Genomic DNA, 21,954 nt, shown 5'->3' with positions numbered 1-21,954 from the left:
CTGTCTCTCTCTATCAGCTGGCGTCCCTGTAAGTGACAGTATTTTGCTCTTTTAGAAGAAGCATATTGGCATACAAAGTAGTTTTGTTCAGTGCCCAGGACCGCTGTGTGGCAATGTGTGCTAAGACCAACTTTTGTTTTGCCTTTGCCAATGCTTGTTAGAATGGTGAGGTCGCAGCAACTCCCACACTGTTAAGGTTTTACAAAAACCATGCCTAAACAAGTCGCCTTGAGAAAATCAAAAGGCTGACCACCAATTTCAGACCCACTAGCTTTGCCAATGCTTGTTTGTTCTTGTTTTCCATATTCGTATTTAAACTGGTTACACCGATATTCCATTCTGAATATTTTTGGGAAATACTAACATGCATCAACATGTTACTAAATGATGCTGCAAAGATACGGTACCTAAAATCTTACAGTAGTTTAGCTAAATGTTTCCTTTTCTTACATGCATTTTTTTGTGAACGTTTTATTTTGAAAGCAAAGAACCAGCACTCTTGCTTTCAAGCTTCTGCAAATATTTGCATATAATCAGAGAGCATTCTGGGTGCATTATACAGTGCCTCATATTATTAAACTTTTAAAATGTGTGTACACTTTTATACTTGAACCACCGTCAGTAGTGCAGGCTGAGCTTAAAACATTTACTTTTAGTGCTCGCCCTAATAATAAAGGCTTTGCGTTAATGAACCATATATACAAGTTTGAACAGAATTAACACACATATTACATATAACACACACTTTACCTTAATTGTAGAGAATGCCCTTCCCTGAGCCACAATGTGGTACTGTAAACTGGCAGCCAAAGGGTCTGTGCTGCAGGGGGTTGGGCCTACTTGTCCCAAGGGCAAAATACACATTAAAACTTGTTGCCCTTGACCCCAAACAATATGTCCCGGGCTTTGGGCTATAGGAATTCCACATCCCTGTAAGGAAGGAGAAGCCAGGGGGCCAGCCAGCACCTCATCCTCCCTATGATTCCACTTCTCTGATCCATAGCTGCCAAGCTTTCAGATTGCTATGTGTGACATTATAATAATTTTAGTGTAATTCTGAGTGATATTTCTCCGACTGTGAGTGATACTATTTCTTGCCACCCTCCATGATGAGTAAGAGACCAGAAGACAGTACACCTCGTTTTAGATTCCATAACCAATCAGGGCAAAGTTGCTATGATGCCAATCCAGCTAATGGACATGTCCCAGCACACCCCACAGCCACATCCTGCCAACCCACGTGGCCCACAAGCTGTATGCCAGCCAATCACAGCGCGGACCCCAGAGCCCAAAGTCCAAAGCAAGCGCCCTCGTGCACCCTGTAGACACCACAAGTCTCTTCAAGGCAGCACCGCAGACACTATAGCCAGCGCAGCGTACGTGCGGCAATGGGACCAGAGATACACCGTGCCCCAAGCGCGCCGGTCCATAAGTCCAGAACCCCCTGCCCTGGGAGAGAGGCAATCCACGGGATTCGTTCCACAAAGCTCTTAAGTACGAAACACGGAGCAGGCTACCATCCCGCTAAAGCAGGCACCCAAAGCCAAGCCTCCGCCCGCATCAAGAAGAGGTCGCAAGAGCAGACCGTAGTTGTTAATACATACTTACCAGCCACATCCGGAGACATGTACTGAGTCCATCTGCTTGATCTAGACTTAAAAAATAAATAAACAAGCATTGAAAATGCAATAGGTCTCGTCTCTGATTAAGTTAAAGCCATTTGCTTTGCTGATGGTATTGTATAGCAAAGCAAATGGCTTTAACTTAATGAAAGACGAGACCTATTGCATTTTTAATGCTTTTTAGGTCGAGGACCGTCGCACTGCATAGCAGTGGGCGGAGCCCGAGATTTAATGTTTCTTAGAGGGGGCTTGGAACCCGCCCCTCTTCTCCATTGGCTGGCCTAGTAAATGCTGGCCAGCCATTGGAGGAGAGGGGAGTCACTCGGTTCAAGCCCCGTCTTTTTCAGAGGCGTTTTTTTAAGCTTCTTTCTTGTTTTCTTTCTCTCCTCTTCCCATTGGCTGGAATTTTACCTTCCAGCCAATGGGAAGAGGAGAGAACGAAAACCACGCCCCCGAATCTGAAAAAGACGCTGGTTTCTCCGAGGCATTCCTGCCTCGCCTCGGAGAAACGTGGTCATGGGGAGCGCTCCTCTCCAAGTAATTTCTGCCCTCTGTTCTCTCGTTTTTCTTGCCCTCTGTTTTCTCGTCTCGTTTTTCTTGCCCTCTGTTGTCTCGTTTTTCTTGCCCTCTGTTCACTCGTTTTTCTTGCCCTGATTAAGCTATTGACATTGTAAATGACAATGCCATTTATTTATGATTTTAAAAAATAATGTCATGGGAAATGCCAATAGCTCTACCTTTAATAATGCAGAGACCATTGCATTGTAAATGCTTGTTTTATACTGCCAAATGGATCAATTCCATGCTGACTCGACTGTGGAAAAACCCTGAGGATGCTAACAATGGAAGAGTGTGAAATTTAAAACGGGGGAAGGATTAGCATTTTTATTAAATTGCCTCTTGCCGTGAGACATAGTAGGAGACAGTTCCATTTTTGAGATTGAGAAGTACTAGAAGAGAGACACAAGCCATAATTAAGTGTAAACATCTCACCATGAATAGCAATTGCAACTCCAGATATGTTACTACAAAAACATAGCTGTTCTCCATCTCATCCATCTGTTGATTACAAAAATAAAAATAAGTGTCTGTATCTGTGCCAACAGATACTGGCTCGATATTGGCCGTGAAAGTTTGGGCTTGGCCCCATCAAATCCAGAGGGAATATAATAATTGAGTTTGTCAAAACATCAAAATACAAAGCTAACAATAATGGCAAGGCTAATATTCATCCTAAATGTATTCTGTTTACTTTTATATTAGTTTTTCTGAGCACTCATATAATTACAATGTAGGTTATATCGCAGTGGCTAGGAGAGCACTTCTAAGGTGTTGTAATTCATACTTAGCCTGTTTCTTGTGATTGATAGAATAGCTAAGAGTACTCCATTCTACCACCCTCGCAAGTTAATCCCACACTATCCTGAGAGGAGCAGAACCCACATTCTCCTTGATAAAGTCTCCAACATACATTTCTGATACTTGATTTTGTGGGAAAACTTGATCAAAAGTCAACCTTCTATATGGAGCCAAACCACTAAATTATGCAGCTATAGATAAAAATAAAGGACCTTGAGAAATCTACGATATACAAGTCCTTGAATGCTGTTTATGTGGAGATAAATAATATGTAAATCACGGCCGAGACAGGTGGTAGGAATGTCATCCATCCATGCATTCCAAGGAGTTTGCCTAGAATAGGGCAGCTCTGGGACAGAATAGTCTTAAAACATCCTCAAGGGTAAGGTGAAGCCCAAGATGTCGGACTCCTAAATTCAAAGTTCCCATACAGGCCAGGGCCTCGCTGACTCCCCACTGCTCCATCCGACCCCATCTCGCTTGCGGTGTTGTGCGCAGGAGTTCATGTGGAGAGCTTGAGGGACAGTACAGATCATCTTTCAACACGGCTGACTAAGCAGACTGCGTCCGAGTGGAAGGTGAGCCGCAGAGCAAACGACTCTCACAATGGCAGTGAGCGGAAGCTCGAAGGTAGACCCGTTTTGCAGCAGTTAGACCCTCAAAGCTGGAGACCGAATATGATAATTCCGACCCTGATCGATCACGTAGGGGTTGAGAGGGGGCTTAGCTACATGCCAATCCTGCCTCTGGAGGCTCCTAGTGGCATGATGCAATACGGGGCGAGCCTGGCCCTTTGAGCCAGTGTAGATCACATCAACCTCCTCCAATACACTGCGGAGTAAGTGTTGTGATGTGGACACTCTTTTAGGAGGGTGCAGGGGAGCTGTGGAACGATGGTGCCTGTATTGGGTGTTCCTGTGACCACAATATGGGATCCTTCAACACCGCTGATAGCTGGGACCTGGCTGGTGAAACAGTGCGAGGCCTCTACCACTAATAAGGATGAAGGGAGTGCCAAATCAGTCAAGTGCTTGAGAAGTGAACTTGTGCAGAGATTGGACTGCCGCCCACACCCACCCTGAGAAGACAAAGAGAAAGTAATGAAAGGCCTCGTGATTCAGTTGTTCACCGACCTTAAAAATGAGACTGGAGCAGTCCGAACAGATTTTGAACAGAGCCTTGGCTAAATGAGGAAACCCTAAGATGACCTTAGCCACCGAGTGCACTGGTTAAAGTCTACCCAGAATGAGCGATCTTGAGAACTTGAGGAATATAACTCTGGTTTTGATGGATGAGCAGTTGAGAACGCTCCAGGAAACACTTGATTTGTTCCCAAAGAAGCAATTAACGAATCGGAGGGTCATGAATGTAGAATGTTCCTATCTGCTTGCCAGGATCCCAGTACGCTTCAAGCCCATTAACACAGCCTTCAATAGAGTTAAGTTTCCGGTCACGTGACATGCAGAGCAAATGAACTGAGTGAGCCGAGGATGGGTCGCTGCAGCTGCCGTGGTGTTGCTGCATCGGAGGGCTGCAACTCAGTAACAAGTGCTCGCCATTGCGGGAAGACAGCCGCTGTTTATTTTTTCATTGCGCTTTCACTTAAAGGAAAAGTGTGATGCACAAATAAACACGCGGCGCCCTGTGTCTTTATGGGATGGCCCATCTGGACTGGATCTCACGGCTTGTTTATCTAACACGCCTCCTTGAGATAAGAAATTGCTTCACGACAGCCGTGAAGCAGGCGATCCAGTCCGGACCAAAAAGCGGAAGGGAGGCAACGCAAACAGCTCATTTCCAATGGCAGACCACCTTTTAGCATAAACTGTGACGCCAGCCAATGGAAATGAGGGGAGGGGCTTAACGCAGGCGAGACCTAAGAACTGGGTTTCTGGAGGTAAGGTCAGGGGGTTATGTTCCACAGGATGTGGGCGAGGCCTGGAGGGTAGGAATGCGAGCAGTGGGTGTTTTTTTGCTAGAGGATGTCTGCAGCGGGAGCGGATGCTCACGTATGCAAGAACTGTGATGGGGTAGTCTGACGTGAAGGTAATATCTGCATCTCAAAGATGTTATAGTTGTTCTTCAACGTGTGTTTAGTGTAGCGTTCTGCAAATGACACGCGGACACGAGCTGTAGATTTGAATTCTTTACTCTAACTGCTCCTTACATCGACTGCCGCTTCCCTGCGCCGCCCCTCAATTCCACTTCCTGCCATGCCTGACTCGGAAGTTCTGGACAGAGTCAGGCATGGCGACATGACATCTCCCCCTTTTGTGATTTGTCAGTTGCCTTAGATTTTTCTTTTCTTTAGAGTTCTTCAATGAGTCGAACCAGTCTTTGAATGGTCCTCTGTGGTCGGCGAGGAGGACACCGCTCTCTGGTTTCATTCGTGTCGATTACACAAAGGCGTTCTTCTGGGTTGTCCGCTCCTGCGTCTGAGGTGTATGTGTCCCCGTCTGTTTTGTCTTCTTGATCATATGCCGCTGGATTGCACTTCTTGAAGTACGACACATTTCTCGTGGTCCTCTTGGTTGTGGAGGCAGCTGTGATCATGGTTCCTTTCCTCCTCACTACTTATAGGGGGTGAGCATGATAACGGCTGTCTGCTTTAGTTCTCCGTTCTTGCTTCACTAGTACCCAATCTACTTCTTGTATGTCAGACATCTTTGCATGACGGCGATTGTTATGTTACTTTGGTTTATATATGTTATGTTACTTTGGTTTATATAGCGCCAACTCACCAACAGGTCTCGAGGCGCTCCAGACCAAAGAAAACACACTAGATTCTTACTCGCAGAAAAGGTAAAAGTAATGTACAGGATTAACCTGTAGATCCAAAAGCCTCCCTAAACAAGATAGTTTTCAACTGCTTTCTGAAGCAAAGAAGATTTGACTCCTTGCGCAAGGAAATTGGTAGCTTATTCCATAACAGATTATCAGCGTAATCCTTCATCTTTGCTTTCTTGTCTCTATCAAGGTTCATCAGTGTGTCGTGGTCAGGAGTCTGGATTGTATGACTACATCCAAAGTCGGTATCCTGGTGTGCGGGGTCCTCCCGAGCATCAGGGTGGCGGGGCACCGGTTGGTGGTGCTGTGTGATGTGGTTCTGTATGTTCGCAGAACTTCATTGAGCACTGGTTGGATGTCACGCTGGGACAGTTCAGCTTGTTGTATTTTCTTCAGGGTGGCCATAAAGCGATCAACCATCCCGATTGGCATGAGGCCATTAAGGAGTGATTTTGCGGTGTTTAAAATTCAGGTGATTTGTGAATTCTGTGAACTTGTGTCCATTGAAAGGTGGTCCATTGTCTGTCTTCACTATCTTGGGGATTCCGCATGCTGCGAACACTTTGTCAAGGATGTGCATAATGGCGGATGCTTTTGTGGATGAAAGTTGATGTGCAATGGGTTTGTGAATGATGGTGTATGTGTAGTCTTGCAGGCGGATCCCCCACCTCTCGATATTTGGAGGCTGCTCGTGGGTTGCTGAAGATGGTGATTAAGGCCTGATGGTCGGTGATGAGTGTGAAGTACTTCCCATATACAAATAAATGTAAGCGCTCGCATGCCCACATGACTGCCAGACTTTCCTTCTCAGGTTGAGAATATACCTTCTCCGTATCAGTGAGGCTGCGGCCGGCATAGGCAACGATGTGACGCTGGTCTCTCATCATCATACTGGGCCAATGGGGCTAGCGTCAACTGTGACTGCAGTTTTTCGTCTGGGGTTGAAGTATGCCAGATGGGCGGCAGAGCTCACAGCCCTTTTGATCTTGTTGAAAGCATGCTTGCATGCTTTGGACCAGTGGAATGTTTGGCCTTGTCTCGTGAGTTCTCGCAGCGGGTAGCTGATGGTGGCATAGTCTTTGATGTATCGGGCGCAACAGCTGGCCATGCCCAGGAAGGACCGAATGTCGCTGACATCTAGGGGTTGTGGAGTATCAGCGAGTGCCGAGACTTTTTCGGGATCTGGTCTCATGCCGTCTTCGGAGAAGATGTGGCTGTAGAACTTGAGAGTTGACTTGTGGAAGTCACACTTGTCTCTGTTGAGTGTGAGGTTGTCGTTAAGAAGGGCATGACACAAGCGGTCTAGGGCTTTGCCATGGTCTTCGCGTGTTGCGCCAAATACGAGGATGTCGTCACTATAGTTAAATGAGTTTGGAATGTGGTGGATCACCCACCCAACAGCTTCTTGAAAGATTTCTGGTGCTGAGGAGTTACCAAAATGAAGGCGCTTGTATATGAAGAGTCCTTGATGTGTGGTTAACGTGGTGATGTATCTCGACTTTTCATGGAGTTCGAGCTGGTGGTATCCTTTGTTGAGATCTAATTTTGAGAAAACTGTCGCTCCATTCAGGCTAGTGATCATGTCGCTGATATGAGGTCCGGGTGTCTTTCTCGTTCAATGACTGTGTTCGGGGCTCGCATGTCCACGCACAGGCGCACTTTGTTCTCAGGTCCTCGTTTAGGCATGACTACTACAGGTGACACCCATGGAGTAGGTCCGGATGACCTTTCTATGATGTCCGCTCTTAGCTGGTCTTGAAGCTCATCATCAACTGCTTGTTGGAGATGGAACGGTACTTTCCTGTGGTGTTGAGCCACTGGCGTTACTTGCTCATTTATATGTAGTTTGACTTTGACTAATTTTCCGAGGCCTGAGAACAGCTTTGGGAATTTGTTTATTATGTCAGGTGAGCCGTCCACTTTGAATAGGATCTCTACCAGCTTCAGCCGTTCTACTGTAGGTAGGCTGAGAAGACAGTCAGCAGCTTCAGAACCTTCTATTACATGAATTTGAGCCTGGATTGTCCTGTCCTTGTAAGTTAGCATTCTGGGGAATCGTCCTAGGTACGGCAGTGGTTCCTTGGACATCCACGTGTAGACGTGGATTGCAGCTGGTTCTAACTTCGGCTACATCTTCTCATATTCTGTCGTGCAGATGTAATTGCGTGATGCTCCTGTGTCGAGAACAAATGTGGCAGAATAGTTTCCCATTTGAATATCTAGCCTGGGATATTTCTTCAACCGGTCTGGGTCTGCCACCATGCACACATATTCATCACTTTCTTGTGATATGGGAGTGAGGGCGGAGGATTCTCTTGATGTCGACCAGCGAGATCGATATGAGGCCTGTGACTGGGTGATGGATCTGGACAAGCTAGCTGAGGGGTCTTTCCTTCCATGCACTGCCCTCCCATGGTGGTGTGGTTCGCCTGGCTGGTCCTGGTTCTTTACGCCGAGTTTGGCACATAGCTTCGAAGTGATTGTCTCTCCCACATAGGTGACATTGTTGTCCCATGGCTGGGCAGGTGCCTGTATGTGGGTAGTCTAGGCCACAGCGATAGCAGTGTGGCGGTTGTTTCTGGGCAGTCCTGCTTCTGGTCCCACCACGAGACGAACTTGTGAACTTACCAACCAGGCCTCCGATGATCTGACCGACGTCTTCCTTCCGTCTGGGATTGAACTCTGAGGGCTTGCTCTCGTTTTTCTGTTTTCCCGGCTTCCATTTTCTTTGCATTTTCTTCAGCTTGATCTTTTATATATGTGAGTTCCTCAATGTCGTCAAGTGAGTCTTTAGTAGCTGTCGTCGTAGTTACTCTTATTGGCAGCCTTCGATGATGCGTAGACGAAACGCATCTTCAGTGGTACAGTTGTCAAACTCACAGTATCGTGCCAGGTGTTTTAGTCGCGAAATGAAGTCGCCCATGGATTCGCCACGTTCTTGAGATGCGAGATTGAATGTGTTTGTGTAGCTTTCGTAATCTAAGTTACGTTTGTGGAGAAATTTTGTGTTCAAATCTTCTTTCACGTCTGCATACGACGCAGTATTTGCCAGAGATAGTTGTTTGAATATTTGTCCAATGTCTTTACCCACTAAGTTTCTCAGTGCTATGAGTTGAGGGTCGGGGTCATTTACGCTGGAGCCTTTCAAAAAATCTTCGAAGTCTTCTATCCAGCTGTTCCACTTGGGACCCATGCTGTTTCCAGAAGTCAGTATTATGGTTCGGGGGGGACGCAGGAACGATACCCCCATTAGTATGGGTCCATGTGGCGCAGCTGGACCTGGCATCACATCTCGTGTGGAGTCAGGCTGAGTGGTCATGGTGAAGTGTTGCTATCTTCACTGGCCCCTCTGATACTCCCAGCAGCGTTTACGAGACCTCAAAATATATTTTGGCGAGCTCAGCGGTGCTTTTCTGTTATTTGACTGACTTCAAGATGGCCGCCAGACTGGTGACAATGCTTCACTAAGGAGCGCGCCGGACTTCAAAATGGCCGCCAGATGCGACTTCTGGTTGCTGGCTTTAGTTAATGGGGCTGGATGGGGGGAGGAAATCAGTGTTCTTACCCAAATGCCGTGCACTTTCATCCGATTGGAGCTTTAGGAGCCTGTTTCACAGGGCGCTCTCGTTGTGGGCTGTAAAATGAGCCGATCAGCAGTGCTCGCTCGCTTTAACGACACCACGCCCGGCTTCGTAGCTGTAGCGGTCTTCAAGTAGCGTTGTGTCTTCAAGTAGATCTGGGGGGGGGGGTGTTCGCATCCCATCCTCGTTGCCAGTTTTAGTGTTGTACGCTGTAAATGACACGTTGACACAAGGTGTAGATGTTGGACCTGGCCTCGTGGCGTGGTTCCCCCCGTTCCTCAGCACCCCGTTAGCGCAGCCGTGCACCCAGAGTTCCCTGCGCCGCACCCCGCTAGCGTAGCCTGCACCCCGAGTTCCCTGGTCGTCCTGCTCCCTGTATGGCCAGACCCGTAACCGACGACCGGCCCCGCTTATCCCGTCCCACTCCCGGCTCCGAGCGCCTAGAACCTGCATGCCCCACAAGGCCCGGCAGCCATTTTCCCTTCCCAAGAGCCCTGGCTCCCTATACCTAGCGTGACCCCGGCCACAGCGAAACTCAGACTCCCAGGCGCGACAGTCCCGGCTGGGGGGTAAAGGGCTCCCAGAGTGAGATAAGCCAGGGAGTTTCAATCGCACCTCTGGCCTTCCCGAGTGCTGGCTCCAGTCCCTGCTGGGCGTCTGGGAATTCCCGGGCGCATCCTCAAAGGATCAAAGAGCCAACCGCCGGACCTCGCCAACGACCAGCCCCCAAGGCATGAGACCTCCGCCTGTGAGGGTCCGGACATCAAAGGGCCACTGGACTATATTAAGGCCCGCACCACAACTAGCGGGCAGTTGTATACTGGACAAGAAAGCCCTGCTGATCTGATCGCGGCTGACCTTATGGAGAACTGAACCTTTTGAATCGCTGAGCCCTGCTGACGCTGTCGCGGCTCCTTCTCGAACCTGGAACTGAACCATCAGAGCCCTGCTGTCGCGGCTCGTCCTCTCAAAGACCTCGGAGCCCTGCTGACGCTGTCGCGGCTCGTCCCCTCAAAGACCTCGGAGCCCTGCTGACGCTGTCGCGGCTCGAGCTTGAACTCGAAATCATCTGAGCCCTGCTGACGCGGCTCCTCAAGAACTTCTCCGGATCGAGCCCTGCTGACCTCGTCGCGGCTCGAGGAGTACTCTGGTCCGGCTGGACCATCGACGCTACCATCACGACCTGAGCCGACTCGACGTGAGTGAAGCAGCTAGTACGACCACCACCTTCCATACCCCCCGGCTCAAGGATTGAGAGATGTGCGCAGGGTACGCTTCGTACTGGCCGAAAGGCTAAGACTGTCCCGCTTCCCTCTTCCCGAATCCCTAAAGACTTTACGATCCCTTGATCGCTTGTACATAAGAGTGCTACTTCCTTTTTACTGTTTATAAAGAACTTGTTACAGAAAACCTGCGGTGTGGTGTCCGTTCGTAAGTGTGGTGTGAGCTCAGTGTGTACGATCCTAGACTCGAAGTCCTCCCCGGTAGGGACCTTCACGATAAGACTCGGCAATATCTGTGGTAGAGGTGGGTCCCGGGGTGGTCGGGTGAGCATAACCTGGCCCTCTGAGATCGCCCCTTCTAACAGTAGATTTTACTTCTTTATTCTATATGCGCCTTACATCGACTGGCGCTCCCTCGCGCCACCCCTCACAGCTCCTTTCTGCCATGCCCGAGTTGGGAGTCCTGGACAGGGTCAGGCATGGCAACATGACATTGTGACACTTCAATAGTGCAAACTGAGAACAGAGTTGGTTCTGGGTGAGTTCAGGGTGTGAGTGGGTGTTTATATCTGGGTATAATTGTCAGTTCTGGAGTTGAGGGTGCTGACACGGAGTTTCTAACACTGCCTGGTTTTTTATAGAGTTTTATATAGCACAAACTCTTCCTAACTGTATCAGAGCACTTTACATGAGCACCAGTTTCTTCCAGACGGACACATTCATTTATTTTTGATGGGGAGATTAAGGGATTTGCACAGACTCACAGGATGTTGAGCATTGTTGCAAAGGATCGAATGGGGTTCCCTAATTTTGAGGTCGACGGCCCTAGCAGCTAAATTACACAAAGGAGAAAGTGTAACACATTTGTCAACTGAATGTCACTCACGCCGAAACTATAGAAATGTCACACATATGCAAATTGAAGCGTGACGGCGATGCACCCTGTCCCTGTGGTGCCAGTGTTTGCCCTGATAAATACACACCCGCCTGTGGCTACCCTGGTGTGACCGTGCACCTCATGCCCCTGCCCGGGCCCCACATGCCCCTGCCCCTGGGTGGGCCCCTCACGCCCCTGGGTGGGCCCCTCGTGCCCCTGCCTCTAGGTGGGCCCCTCATGCCCCTGGGTGGCCCCCTCATGCCCCTGGGTGGGCCCCTCATGCCCCTGGGTGGGCCCCTCATGCCCCTGGGTGGGCCCCTCATGCCCCTGCCCCTGGGTGGCCCCTCATGCCCCTGCCCCTGGGTGGGCCCCTCACGCCCCTGGGTGGGTCCCTCGTGCCCCTGCCTCTAGGTGGGCCCCTCATGTCCCTGTCCCTGGGTGGGCCCCTCATGCCCCTGGGTGGGCCCCTCATGCCCCTGTCTCTGGGTGGGTCCCTCATGCCCCTGCCCCTGGGTGGGCCCCTCATGCCCCTGCGCGGGCCCCTCATGCCCCCGGGTGGGACAATCGTGCACCTGGGTGGGCCCCTCATGCCGCTGGGTGGGCCCCTCATGCCGCTGTCCCTGGGTGGACCCCTCATGCCCCTGGGTGGGCCCCTCATGCCCCTGCCCCTGGGTGGCCCCTCATGCCCCTGCCCCTGAGTGGGCCCCTCATGCCCCAGGGTGGGCCCATCGTGCACCTGGGTGGGCCCCTCATGCCGCTGGGTGGGCCCCTCATGCCGCTGTCCCTGGGTGGACCCCTCATGCCCCTGGGTGGGCCCCTCATGCCCCTGGGTGGGCCCCTCATGCCCCTGGTGTGGCTCCTCATGCCCCTGGGTGGGCCCCTCATGCCCCTGGGTGGGCCCCTCATGCCCCTGGGTGGCCCCTCATGCCCCTGGGTGGCCCCTCATGTCCCTGGGTGGCCCCTCATGCCCCTGGGTGGGCCCCTCATGCCCCTGGGTGGGCCCCTCATGCCCCTGGGTGGGCCCCTCATGCCCCTGGGTGGGCCCCTCATGCCCCTGGGTGGGCCCCTCATGCCCCTGGGTGGACACCTCACGTCCCTGGGTGGGCCCCTCACGCCCCTGGGTGGGCCCCTCACGCCCCTGGGTGGGCCCCTCATGCCCCTGGGTGGCCCCCTCATGCCCCTGTGTGGGCCCCTCATGCCCCTGGGTGGGCCCCTCATGCCCCTGTGTGGGTCCCTCATGCCCCTGGGTGGGCCCCTCACGCCCCTGGGTGGGCCCCTCATGCCCCTGGGTGGGCCCCTCATGCCCCTGGGTGGACCCCTCACGCCCCTGGGTGGGCCCCTCACGCCCCTGGGTGGCCCCTCATGCCCCTGTGTGGGCCCCTCATGCCCCTGTGTGGGCCACTCACGCCCCTGGGTGGGCCCCTCACGCCCCTGGGTGGCCCCTCATGCCCCTGGGTGGGCCCCTCATGCCCCTGGGTGGGCCCCTCATGCCCCTGGGTGGGCCCCTCATGCCCCTGGTGTGGCTCCTCAGGCCCCTGGGTGGGCCCCTCATGCCCCTGGGTGGGCCCCTCATGCCCCTGGGTGGGCCCCTCATGCCCCTGTGTGGGCCCCTCATGCCCCTGTGTGGCCCCTCATGCCCCTGTGTGGCCCCTCATGCCCCTGTGTGGCCCCTCATGTCCCTGGGTGGCCCCTCATGCCCCTGGGTGGGCCCCTCATGCCCCTGGGTGGGCCCCTCATGCCCCTGGGTGGGCCCCTCATGCCCCTGGGTGGGCCCCTCATGACCCTGGGTGGACGAAACACCACAAACTGCAAAACAAGGAGAGGCAAAAGAAACGGAAGAGGAAAGAATAAAAAGAGTCACAAGGAGCCAAACGAAAGTGACTTAGTCATTAACATTTCTAAGAAACAACTCAATGAAACTGAAATAAAAATCCTGAACAAAGGTACTTCGTTTGTCCCTACTTATCAATCTAATTCAGCTGAAACAGAAATAGCCCTTTTTAAATTCTTTAGGAATCTTAAATTACGTTATTTCTTCAAAAATAATGAGAACATACCGCTTGAAGAACCAGATAACCAAACCAAAGAATTCAAGCCCAAAAGCACATTTTGCGCTCCAATGACCCACAAAACGATTGAAGCCTTCGAACGCTCAATACTAACTGATTTACAGAAGATCAAATTTGCTAAACCTAAAAGAACGAATCTTTCTCCTCGTGAATGGAACATCCTAAAAAATTTAAGTCAAAACGAAGAACTGACCTTCCAAAGAGCGGATAAAGGGGGAGCTCTAATAGTTATGGACACTAGCTTTTATCTAGAAAGTGTCAATGCACACGTGCAAGATACCAATACATATATACCACTGAATATTGATCCGACTGATGAATACAGAAGCATATTGCAACAAATAACCAATAAAGCACTTGATATGAAAATCATCAGTAAAAAGACCCATCAATTTTTTGAAACAAAATATCCAAGACGACCCAAACTGTATATGCTACCAAAAATACACAAGGACAATAAAAATCCACCATTCAGACCAATAGTCTCTGCCTGTGGCTCAATCTCCGAACCGGTAGGTCAATATATCGACTGGTTCCTACAACCGATTGTACAAGAAGGTAAAACGTATATAGAAGATACAACAGATTTTCTCAAAATTCTCAATGAAGTGACTCTCTCATCCGGTAATGAATATTGGCTATGCACAATAGATGTGACTTCACTTTATACTTCTATCCCTCACAACAAAGGAATGGAAGCTCTGGAATGGAGCCTATTAAAAAGAGATGACATGGAAGAAAGTCAAAAAATCTTTCTGTTGGAATTAATGCAATTCGCCCTATTCCACAGTTATTTTGAATGGCAACAGAATTTCTATAACCAAAGCATCGGAACATCTATGGGCTTTGGGGGAGCCCCAGCATATGCATGTATTTTCATGTCTAAATTCGAAACAGACTTCATCCTAACCAACCCGGATTGGAGTAAAAATCTAATTATATTCAGAAGATACATAGACGATATCTTTATCCTGTGGCAAGGGAACAAAGAATCACTTGAAAACAACATCAATTTCATAAACACCAGGTATGAAAGAATCAAATTCACACACACAATTCATAAAGAATCTATTGTATTTCTGGATGTAAAAGTCAACATGACTGATTTTCATTTTTCCACTCAAGTTCACATTAAACCCACTGACAGGAATTCAAGTTTGCTTTTCCAAAGTTTTCACCCTATCACTTTGAAAAAACATTTACCAACATCTCAACTAATTAGGTTGAAACGCATCACCTCAGATCCACAACAATTGGAAATTTCCATGAAAGATCAAATTAATAAATATCTGATGAGAGGATATCCCACAACTGTTCTAGATGAATCTATGAAAAGAATCAACACCATCCCAAGAGAAAAACTTTTCACACCCAAGACTAACACAACAGAACAAAAAACAGTATGTGTTCTCAAATACTCCACTGAAGCAATGAAAATTAAAAAAATCATCAATACCCACTGGAACTTAATAAAAATGGAACCAGACCTGAAGGATCTGTACAATGACAATATTACATTTGCGTTCCAAAGATCAAAAAATCTAAAGGAAATCCTAACTACCAAACCTAAGAAAATGAAGAAATTCAAAGGAATGAGTAAATGTTTTAATTGCACTCACTGCAATAACGTCATAGTGGGCAACAAATTGAGACACCCCACCCAAGGCTATGAAATTGATCTCAAACACACCAGCACCTGCGATACCACCAATACTATTTATGCCATCAAATGCCCATGTGGCAAGTTATACGTAGGCCAAACCGAAAGAAAAATCAAAATACGGATAACAGAACATAAATCCAATATCCGACTTCATAATCTGAAATCTACTGTGGCTACTCATTGGGCCGAAGCAAACCACCAAATCTCCCAACTGAGATTCACGGTATTGGAGACTATACCACATCGCAGCGACATGGACCCCACCAAACAAAGACTAAGAGCTGAATATTTCTGGATCAAAAAACTGAACAGTCTGCAGCCATCCGGGATGAATGACCGGATTGAATATTCGTGTTTTTTATAAATGGCATCTTTAAGGACTTTTCTAACCCCCTCTTTTGAACTCACCAGATTAATTATCTTATGTACAGAATTTGCCCGGTGACAATTATCATGTGGATTCAACCATTTATTTGTTAATTATGTCACCCTTATGACCGTAATGTTAGACACAATCGGTATACTTGTAGTACTGAAGGTATTTTGCTGGGTTACATTTTACGGAGACATCTTTTATCTATTTCTTTTTCCCTCTTCTATGTCCATTCCTATGTCCGTTTTCTATTTCTATTTCTTTTGATTCACCGACACATCAGACTGACCATATTTCACACATGTTTTCCAACTTTCATTCACATTTGTCAACCTCACGTTATTTATCATTTCCTTGACATCTTTTATAGTATTATGCACCTTGAGCCGATACATCGCCTACTACATTCCCGAGAAGTCTTTCCTCGACTTCCATAGTTTACCCGATCACGTGATCGGAACTAAGCGCGCTGATTTAAAACACAGCCGTATTTCGCTTTCCTTTACCCGTCCGGGACTGACCTTCATTACCCGAGATACCAGCCTGAAGTGAGCGTGTTCAATACTCTCGTAAGTGTTCTTAGATTTTCTTTATGTATTTCTGATACTAGTCTCTTGACCCGCTTGTGCTTTACCTCACCCACCCCCTTGATATTTACCAGCATACCGCATATAGCAATATCATGCTCTGTAAGTCACCGCCACATTACCCATGACATTGTTGTGGTTAGATCTGCTCTATAAATCTGACAATTCATAGGTTCTTAAGATGTTTAACTAAATACTGTGTTGTCTTGTGCATGACCATAATGCATATGTTTGAACTTTATTGTATATATGGATGTTGGCTAAGGTCCTGTATTTGTCTTGTTCACAGGCCCCTGATGAAGGGTCACATGACCTGACCCGAAATGCATTGGGCAGAGTTGTAATGGATTTATGTTGATAATCAAAAGAAAGTGACTGATTAACTCATTATAATGCATGAAGTAAAATGCATAATCAATAAAAACAGAAATTGAGAGAAAAAAATGGAGTCATGAATTTGTATCAATGAACTGTTAAAAAAGGAGAAGAAACAATTAAAAGTTTCAAGTAAAACATCAGCGCGCAGTTAGTGAAAGGTGGTTATCTTTCACATATTTTACCTGGGTGGACACCTCACGTCCCTGGGTGGGCCCCTCACGCCCCTGGGTGGGCCCCTCACGCCCCTGGGTGGGCCCCTCATGCCCCTGGGTGGCCCCCTCATGCCCCTGGGTGGCCCCTCATGCCCCTGTGTGGGCCCCTCATGCCCCTGTGTGGGCCCCTCATGCCCCTGTGTGGGTCCCTCATGCCCCTGGGTGGGCCCCTCACGCCCCTGGGTGGGCCCCTCATGCCCCTGGGTGGGCCCCTCATGCCCCTGGGTGGACCCCTCACGCCCCTGGGTGGGCCCCTCACGCCCCTGGGTGGGCCCCTCATGCCCCTGGGTGGGCCCCTCATGCCCCTGGGTGGGCCCCTCATGCCCCTGGGTGGGCCCCTCACGCCCCTGGGTGGGCCCCTCATGCCCCTGGGTGGCCCCTCATGCCCCTGTGTGGGCCCCTCATGCCCCTGTGTGGGCCACTCACGCCCCTGGGTGGGCCCCTCATGCCCCTGGGTGGCCCCTCATGCCCCTGGGTGGGCCCCTCATGCCCCTGGGTGGGCCCCTCATGCCCCTGGGTGGGCCCCTCATGCCCCTGGGTTGCCCCTCATGCCCCTGTGTGGGCCCCTCATGCCCCTGGGTTGCCCCTCATGCCCCTGTGTGGGCCCCTCATGCCTCTGTGTCGGTCCCTCATGCCCCTGGGTGGCCCCTCATACCCTCCCATGTGCAGGCCTCACCCTCACATCTCCCCCTCCACCTCCTCCCCCCGGAGTCCGCGGCTGCTTCTCACCTTCCAGCGCAGGGCGCGGCCTCCAGGCGCTGTATCTCGCGGGGGGCCGGCTCTCACCGGCGAGGAGAGCGGAGACGGTGCGGGGCCAAGAAGAGGCCAGGACCGGAGGCCGCCATGTCTGTGAGGGGCAGAGGGGCAACGTCTACGAGTGATGACGTCGAGGCCGCCATGTTTGTGAGGGGTGATGCTATGAAGCGGCCATGTCTGTGAGGGCACGGGCAATGTATACGAGTGGTGATGCCGCCATGTCTGTGAAGGGCAGAGCGATGAGGCCGAGGCCGCCATATTTGTGAGGGGCAGAGGGGCAAGTGTGAAAGAAGGAACCAAGGTGAAACCCTTGTGAGCTGCGAGAAGCAAAGCGGCCATATCTGCGAGGTCAGGGAGTGAACGTCTACCAGATAAATCCCGAACATCGAAGCTTTGGTGACAGTGCTACACCAGATATCACCCTTTCTGACTGGCATGGGTTAATAAGATCACGCCCACAAAGTAAGACGGTGCCTGACTCTAACATGGCCGCTACACGGTTACGCTATTACGCCGCATACGTTTAAAGGCAATGGCGTGCCTGACACCCAGTTGAAGTCTCGCTCAGGGCGTGACGCCTTGCCTGGCTCTAGCATGGCCCGCTAAAGACGGAGCCAGCCCCCGCGCGCTCCAGACATGCGCAGTGCGGCGCTAGAGGCCGCCATGGCTCTGTCGGTGGTGCCCGGCGGAGCGGGCATGTCGGCGCAAGGGGACTGCGAGTTCCTGGTGCGGCGGGCACGGGAGCTGGTCAACGAGGACGTGTGGGCGGCCAAGGCCTGGCTCATCACCGCGCGCAGCCTCTACCCGGCCGACTTCAACATCCAGGCAAGTGCGAGGACGTTTGCGCATGCGCGCCTGTCCGCTGCCGCGCGCAGGCGCAGAGCGGGCGCAGGCTCGTGCCAGCCAAGGATGTCCCGCAGCTGCATCATGAATGTTCGGTTCTCTTGAGAGGCGAGGGCTTCTCTGACGTCACTGCAGACCAGCACAGCAGCCAATGAGCACTCAGAGCCGCACTCCCAATGAGGAGGCCCCCCTGGTCATGGTGTGCCAACCAGGCAGGCCCCACAGCAGCCAATGAGGAGGCTTCCCTCGTCATGGTATGCCAACCAAGGCGGCCCACAGCAGCCAATGAGGAGGCTTCCCTCGTCATGGTATGCCAACCAAGGCGGCCCACAGCAGCCAATGAGGAGGCCCCCCTGGCAGTCCTGTCAAGCGTCACGCAATAGGTGTGACACTAACGCATTTCAGTGCGGTGATCCGCATCACCGCACTGAAATACATTGTCACGCATTTTGCCACCACCTGCCAGCCAGCCAGGCGCGCCACCAGCGCCGTCTGTGCCCGGGCTCTGCTGCTCGAGACGTGCCCAGGCTCTGCTGCTCGAGACGTGCTGTTTGCTGAGCCCGAGTTCGTAAATAGTTAACCGGTCTGCTCTCAGCCTCTCTGGAGTGGCTGAGAGCTCTACAATGTGTCTCTTCTTCACTCAGATGCTGTTGTTATGATGCCCTGCTGTCAATCACCGGCGTGGCACCATGGGGGCCGGGATTATAATCCGGATGTGCCGGCGGTAGAGTGCCGTCATGTCCGGTCTAGGAGGAAGTAGGCAAAAACGGCGGGGGAATCTGAGTGCAGGCAGGAGACTTGACTTTCTGGGGCCCTCGATCTGTTATGCGGGCGGTGGTGAAAATTTCGTCCTGGCTGTTAATTACTCCCCCTTGCCGAATGCAGTTGGAGAGGAGTCAGTGATGACCCGGGTTGCTGCAGTGAGTTATCGGTAGGATATTCACAGGACGATGGCCCCACTCAGCACTCTCCCTGAACAGTCAGCCTGGACGGACAACTATCACTAGTTCCGAATTGTCGAGCCTGCGGTGGCTCAAGGCCTGAGCCTGCCTTGCACACTGAGTGTGAATAGCCTGCAATTAATCGAGCGCCACCGTCCTCCGGCCCAAGTAAGTACCAGCCTGCGTTTATGACACAAATGCAAATGGCTGCGCGCGACAGGCAGCTCAGCAGCTGCTGTGCCTCCCGGTGTTAGTTCCTCTTAGGTGACAGTGAGTTGCTTGCTAAGACATAGGCCATTCGGTTTACAGACTAATGATAAAGGTGATTTATAGTTTGACATTGGAGTCGTCGATAATAATACCTTCTCTTTCTTATCTACTACTTCGTACCTCGGACCGTGATGAGCCTCAATTGTACCTCGTGAGGAAAGTACGTAAGGGAGACCTGTAGTATCCTGGCATGGCTGCACAGCATATTCCACTCTTGCTAATTTATTTACCATATATTTACCATGTTTGAAACTGTTCTTTTCATTGTGAGCCTAATTGGGGTAAACGGCAGAGTGGGCCTTTTTCGATTACAAACGTGGGAGTGAAATATGAAATGCGCATTGATGATAGGGCAATGATGTTGACACCCTATGTAAATAGCCTAATTTTACTCTGCTCCATGGATGAAAATGCCCCACTGTATTCACACCCGCTCGCTGCATTCTCCATCTCTACTGAAGACTTCCCCTAATCACTAGCATTCCCATGCCCAGGGGGAGGGTCAGTGAGAAGGACCACCTGTACCTTCCGACCCGTCCCCGAGCCCGCCCTCTGTGCTCCACGCCCCTCCATTCTGCTTCGCAGGCACAGAGCCGATCAGGCTGCACTCTGGTCACAGAGACGCCTGCCACAGGCTTAGATCTGCCAGAAGCTGCACTGGAAGCCTCCCGTCCGTTTGCCTTCTGTTAAAAAATATAATAACCGGAGAAGCAGACTCGGGGTTCAGTCTGAGGGTGTGTTCTGCCAAGGCGTGCCAACCGATGCCTGCACGATGCTCCTCTGTCACACTGCTACTACCCCCTGCAGCCCCCACAAGGCTACGGAAGTTTTTTTAATCCATGCAGCATGCTTTTCGAAAGAATCGGCATTCTGTGGTCTGGTGACCTTGGATTTGTCTCTCATAAACTGGAAGAGCTCAGTACAAGAGCAAATTCTACCGGCTCGAAGGAGAAGAGTCTAAAACTCAGACTGCCAACTGTCTCTTTAAATGTAGAGCACAAAGCAAACATATTAAGGATTACTTGTCACACCTGAACCATTACTGCTTACCACTCCCTGGCAACCTCAATGTGCATAAGCATTTCGTTTATCCTAGCATACGTGTACTAGTTTAGCATGCACAGTGGAACCTGTGGGGCACAGAAAGACGGGGATCCTCAGCAAAGATGGAACACGTGTTGCATTTAGGGCCCCCCTGACACTACTTATCACTGTACTCAGAAGGTGCAGGGCGCTCGCCAGCAACAGTACAGTAATTTACAGCAGAGCACTTCAGTGTTCCATTCCTTAACAGAGATCTTAGTTCTAATTCAACTGAGCTGTCCAGCGCACGTCTGGCTATATTTACTTGCTGCGATAGCCATGTCCAGTGCCTCACATTTGCATTCCCCCTTCCATTTCTGCTTTTAGCCATCTCTCTCTCTCTCTCTCCCTCTCCTCCAGTCTCACTGATACCCCTTCTTTTTATCTCTTTCCCTCTCTCCTCCTTTTGTCTATCTCTTCCCCTCTCCCTACTCCCACTGTATCCCTCCTTGTCTCTCTCTCCTTCTCTCCCTCAGTTTTTAGGTCTCGCCTGTCGATGCGCATGCGCATCGAGCAAGCGAGACTATAGGGGCTCATCCAGACTTTATCTAACTTGCAAGGAATCGTGGTGATTCCTTGCAGTGCCCGTGACTTTTAAGCTCAATGCGCATGTGCATTGAGCTTAAAAGCGCGTGCACAGCCGCCCGCATTCCTCCGACACCTTTGAAGTGAAGCTTAGCTTCACTTCAAAGGCCCGGCTTGTTCACACCCACATGCCGCTCTGCCCCGCTCCGCCCCCTCCCCTGAGTCATCCTGCCTGCCCCTTCCCGCCGTGTCGCATTTCTCCTCCCCCCTCCCCTCTCTTCCCTCCGTCTTGTTCTTCTTGCTCACTTGTCACTCTTTGCCCCTTACTTCTATCCCTTCCTTTCGATTCCCTCTCTGAACCTCCTTCTATGCCCATCTCCTGTTCCTTTCTTTTCTCCAACATTTGCCACGTCTGCTTTCCTCGTCTCCCCACACGTTTGCCTCCCTTTACCTCTGTTTCCTTAGCTCCTCGTTTCTCCCGCCTACTCTCACATCTTTCTCTTTTCTTTCTACCCTCTCGCCCCCACTTCTCTTCGTGCTCATCTGTTCTCCACACATTTCTCTCACTTAATTCTTCCTGCCTCAACTCTCCGCCTCCCGCCCCCTCCCCCTAGTTTTTTATTTTTTAATTAATTTCCTGCTGAAAGCCTGACGAGCGGTACATTTCCCGTCCCTTGAGCCGTCAGACCTCGATGTGCCGCCAATCATCTACTTAGCATCTGCATCGTTAGAAGTCATCCTGGCCACTTGCAAGCACCCTGGCAGCCTGCTCTGGCGTGGGGGAGGGGCGCCTGCTCTCATAGGA

At 50.7% G+C, this 21,954-nt stretch overlaps 2 protein-coding genes across 4 annotated transcripts in view; one reads left to right on the top strand and one right to left on the bottom strand.

Annotated features, from left to right (window-relative positions):
- The window catches only part of LOC144817647 (uncharacterized), a 297,722-nt gene extending 280,109 nt beyond the window's left edge, over positions 1 to 17,613 (bottom strand). Inside the window, exon 1 of the mRNA XM_078674368.1 lies at positions 17,461 to 17,613. The gene's annotated coding sequence lies outside the window, so the exon portion shown is untranslated. The remainder of the gene's footprint in view (positions 1 to 17,460) is intronic.
- Positions 17,614 to 18,046: 433 nt separating this feature from the next.
- The window catches only part of INTS10 (integrator complex subunit 10), a 189,340-nt gene continuing 185,432 nt past the window's right edge, over positions 18,047 to 21,954 (top strand). For 2 of the 3 annotated variants that reach the window (XR_013606935.1, XM_078674366.1), the window contains exon 1: positions 18,064 to 18,312. Coding sequence is in view for 2 of the 3 variants with exons in the window: in XM_078674366.1 (XP_078530492.1) it covers positions 18,124 to 18,312 (189 nt within the window). In the remaining variant the exon portion in view is untranslated. Of the gene's footprint in view, positions 18,313 to 21,954 lie in introns of all 3 variants that reach the window. The other variant, XM_078674367.1, reaches the window with a different exon arrangement.

The sequence above is a fragment of the Lissotriton helveticus genome, chromosome 2_1 (assembly GCF_964261635.1).
Source record: "Lissotriton helveticus chromosome 2_1, aLisHel1.1, whole genome shotgun sequence".
Lineage (NCBI taxonomy): Eukaryota > Metazoa > Chordata > Amphibia > Caudata > Salamandridae > Lissotriton > Lissotriton helveticus.
This window is presented reverse-complemented; position numbering and strand designations above follow the sequence as displayed.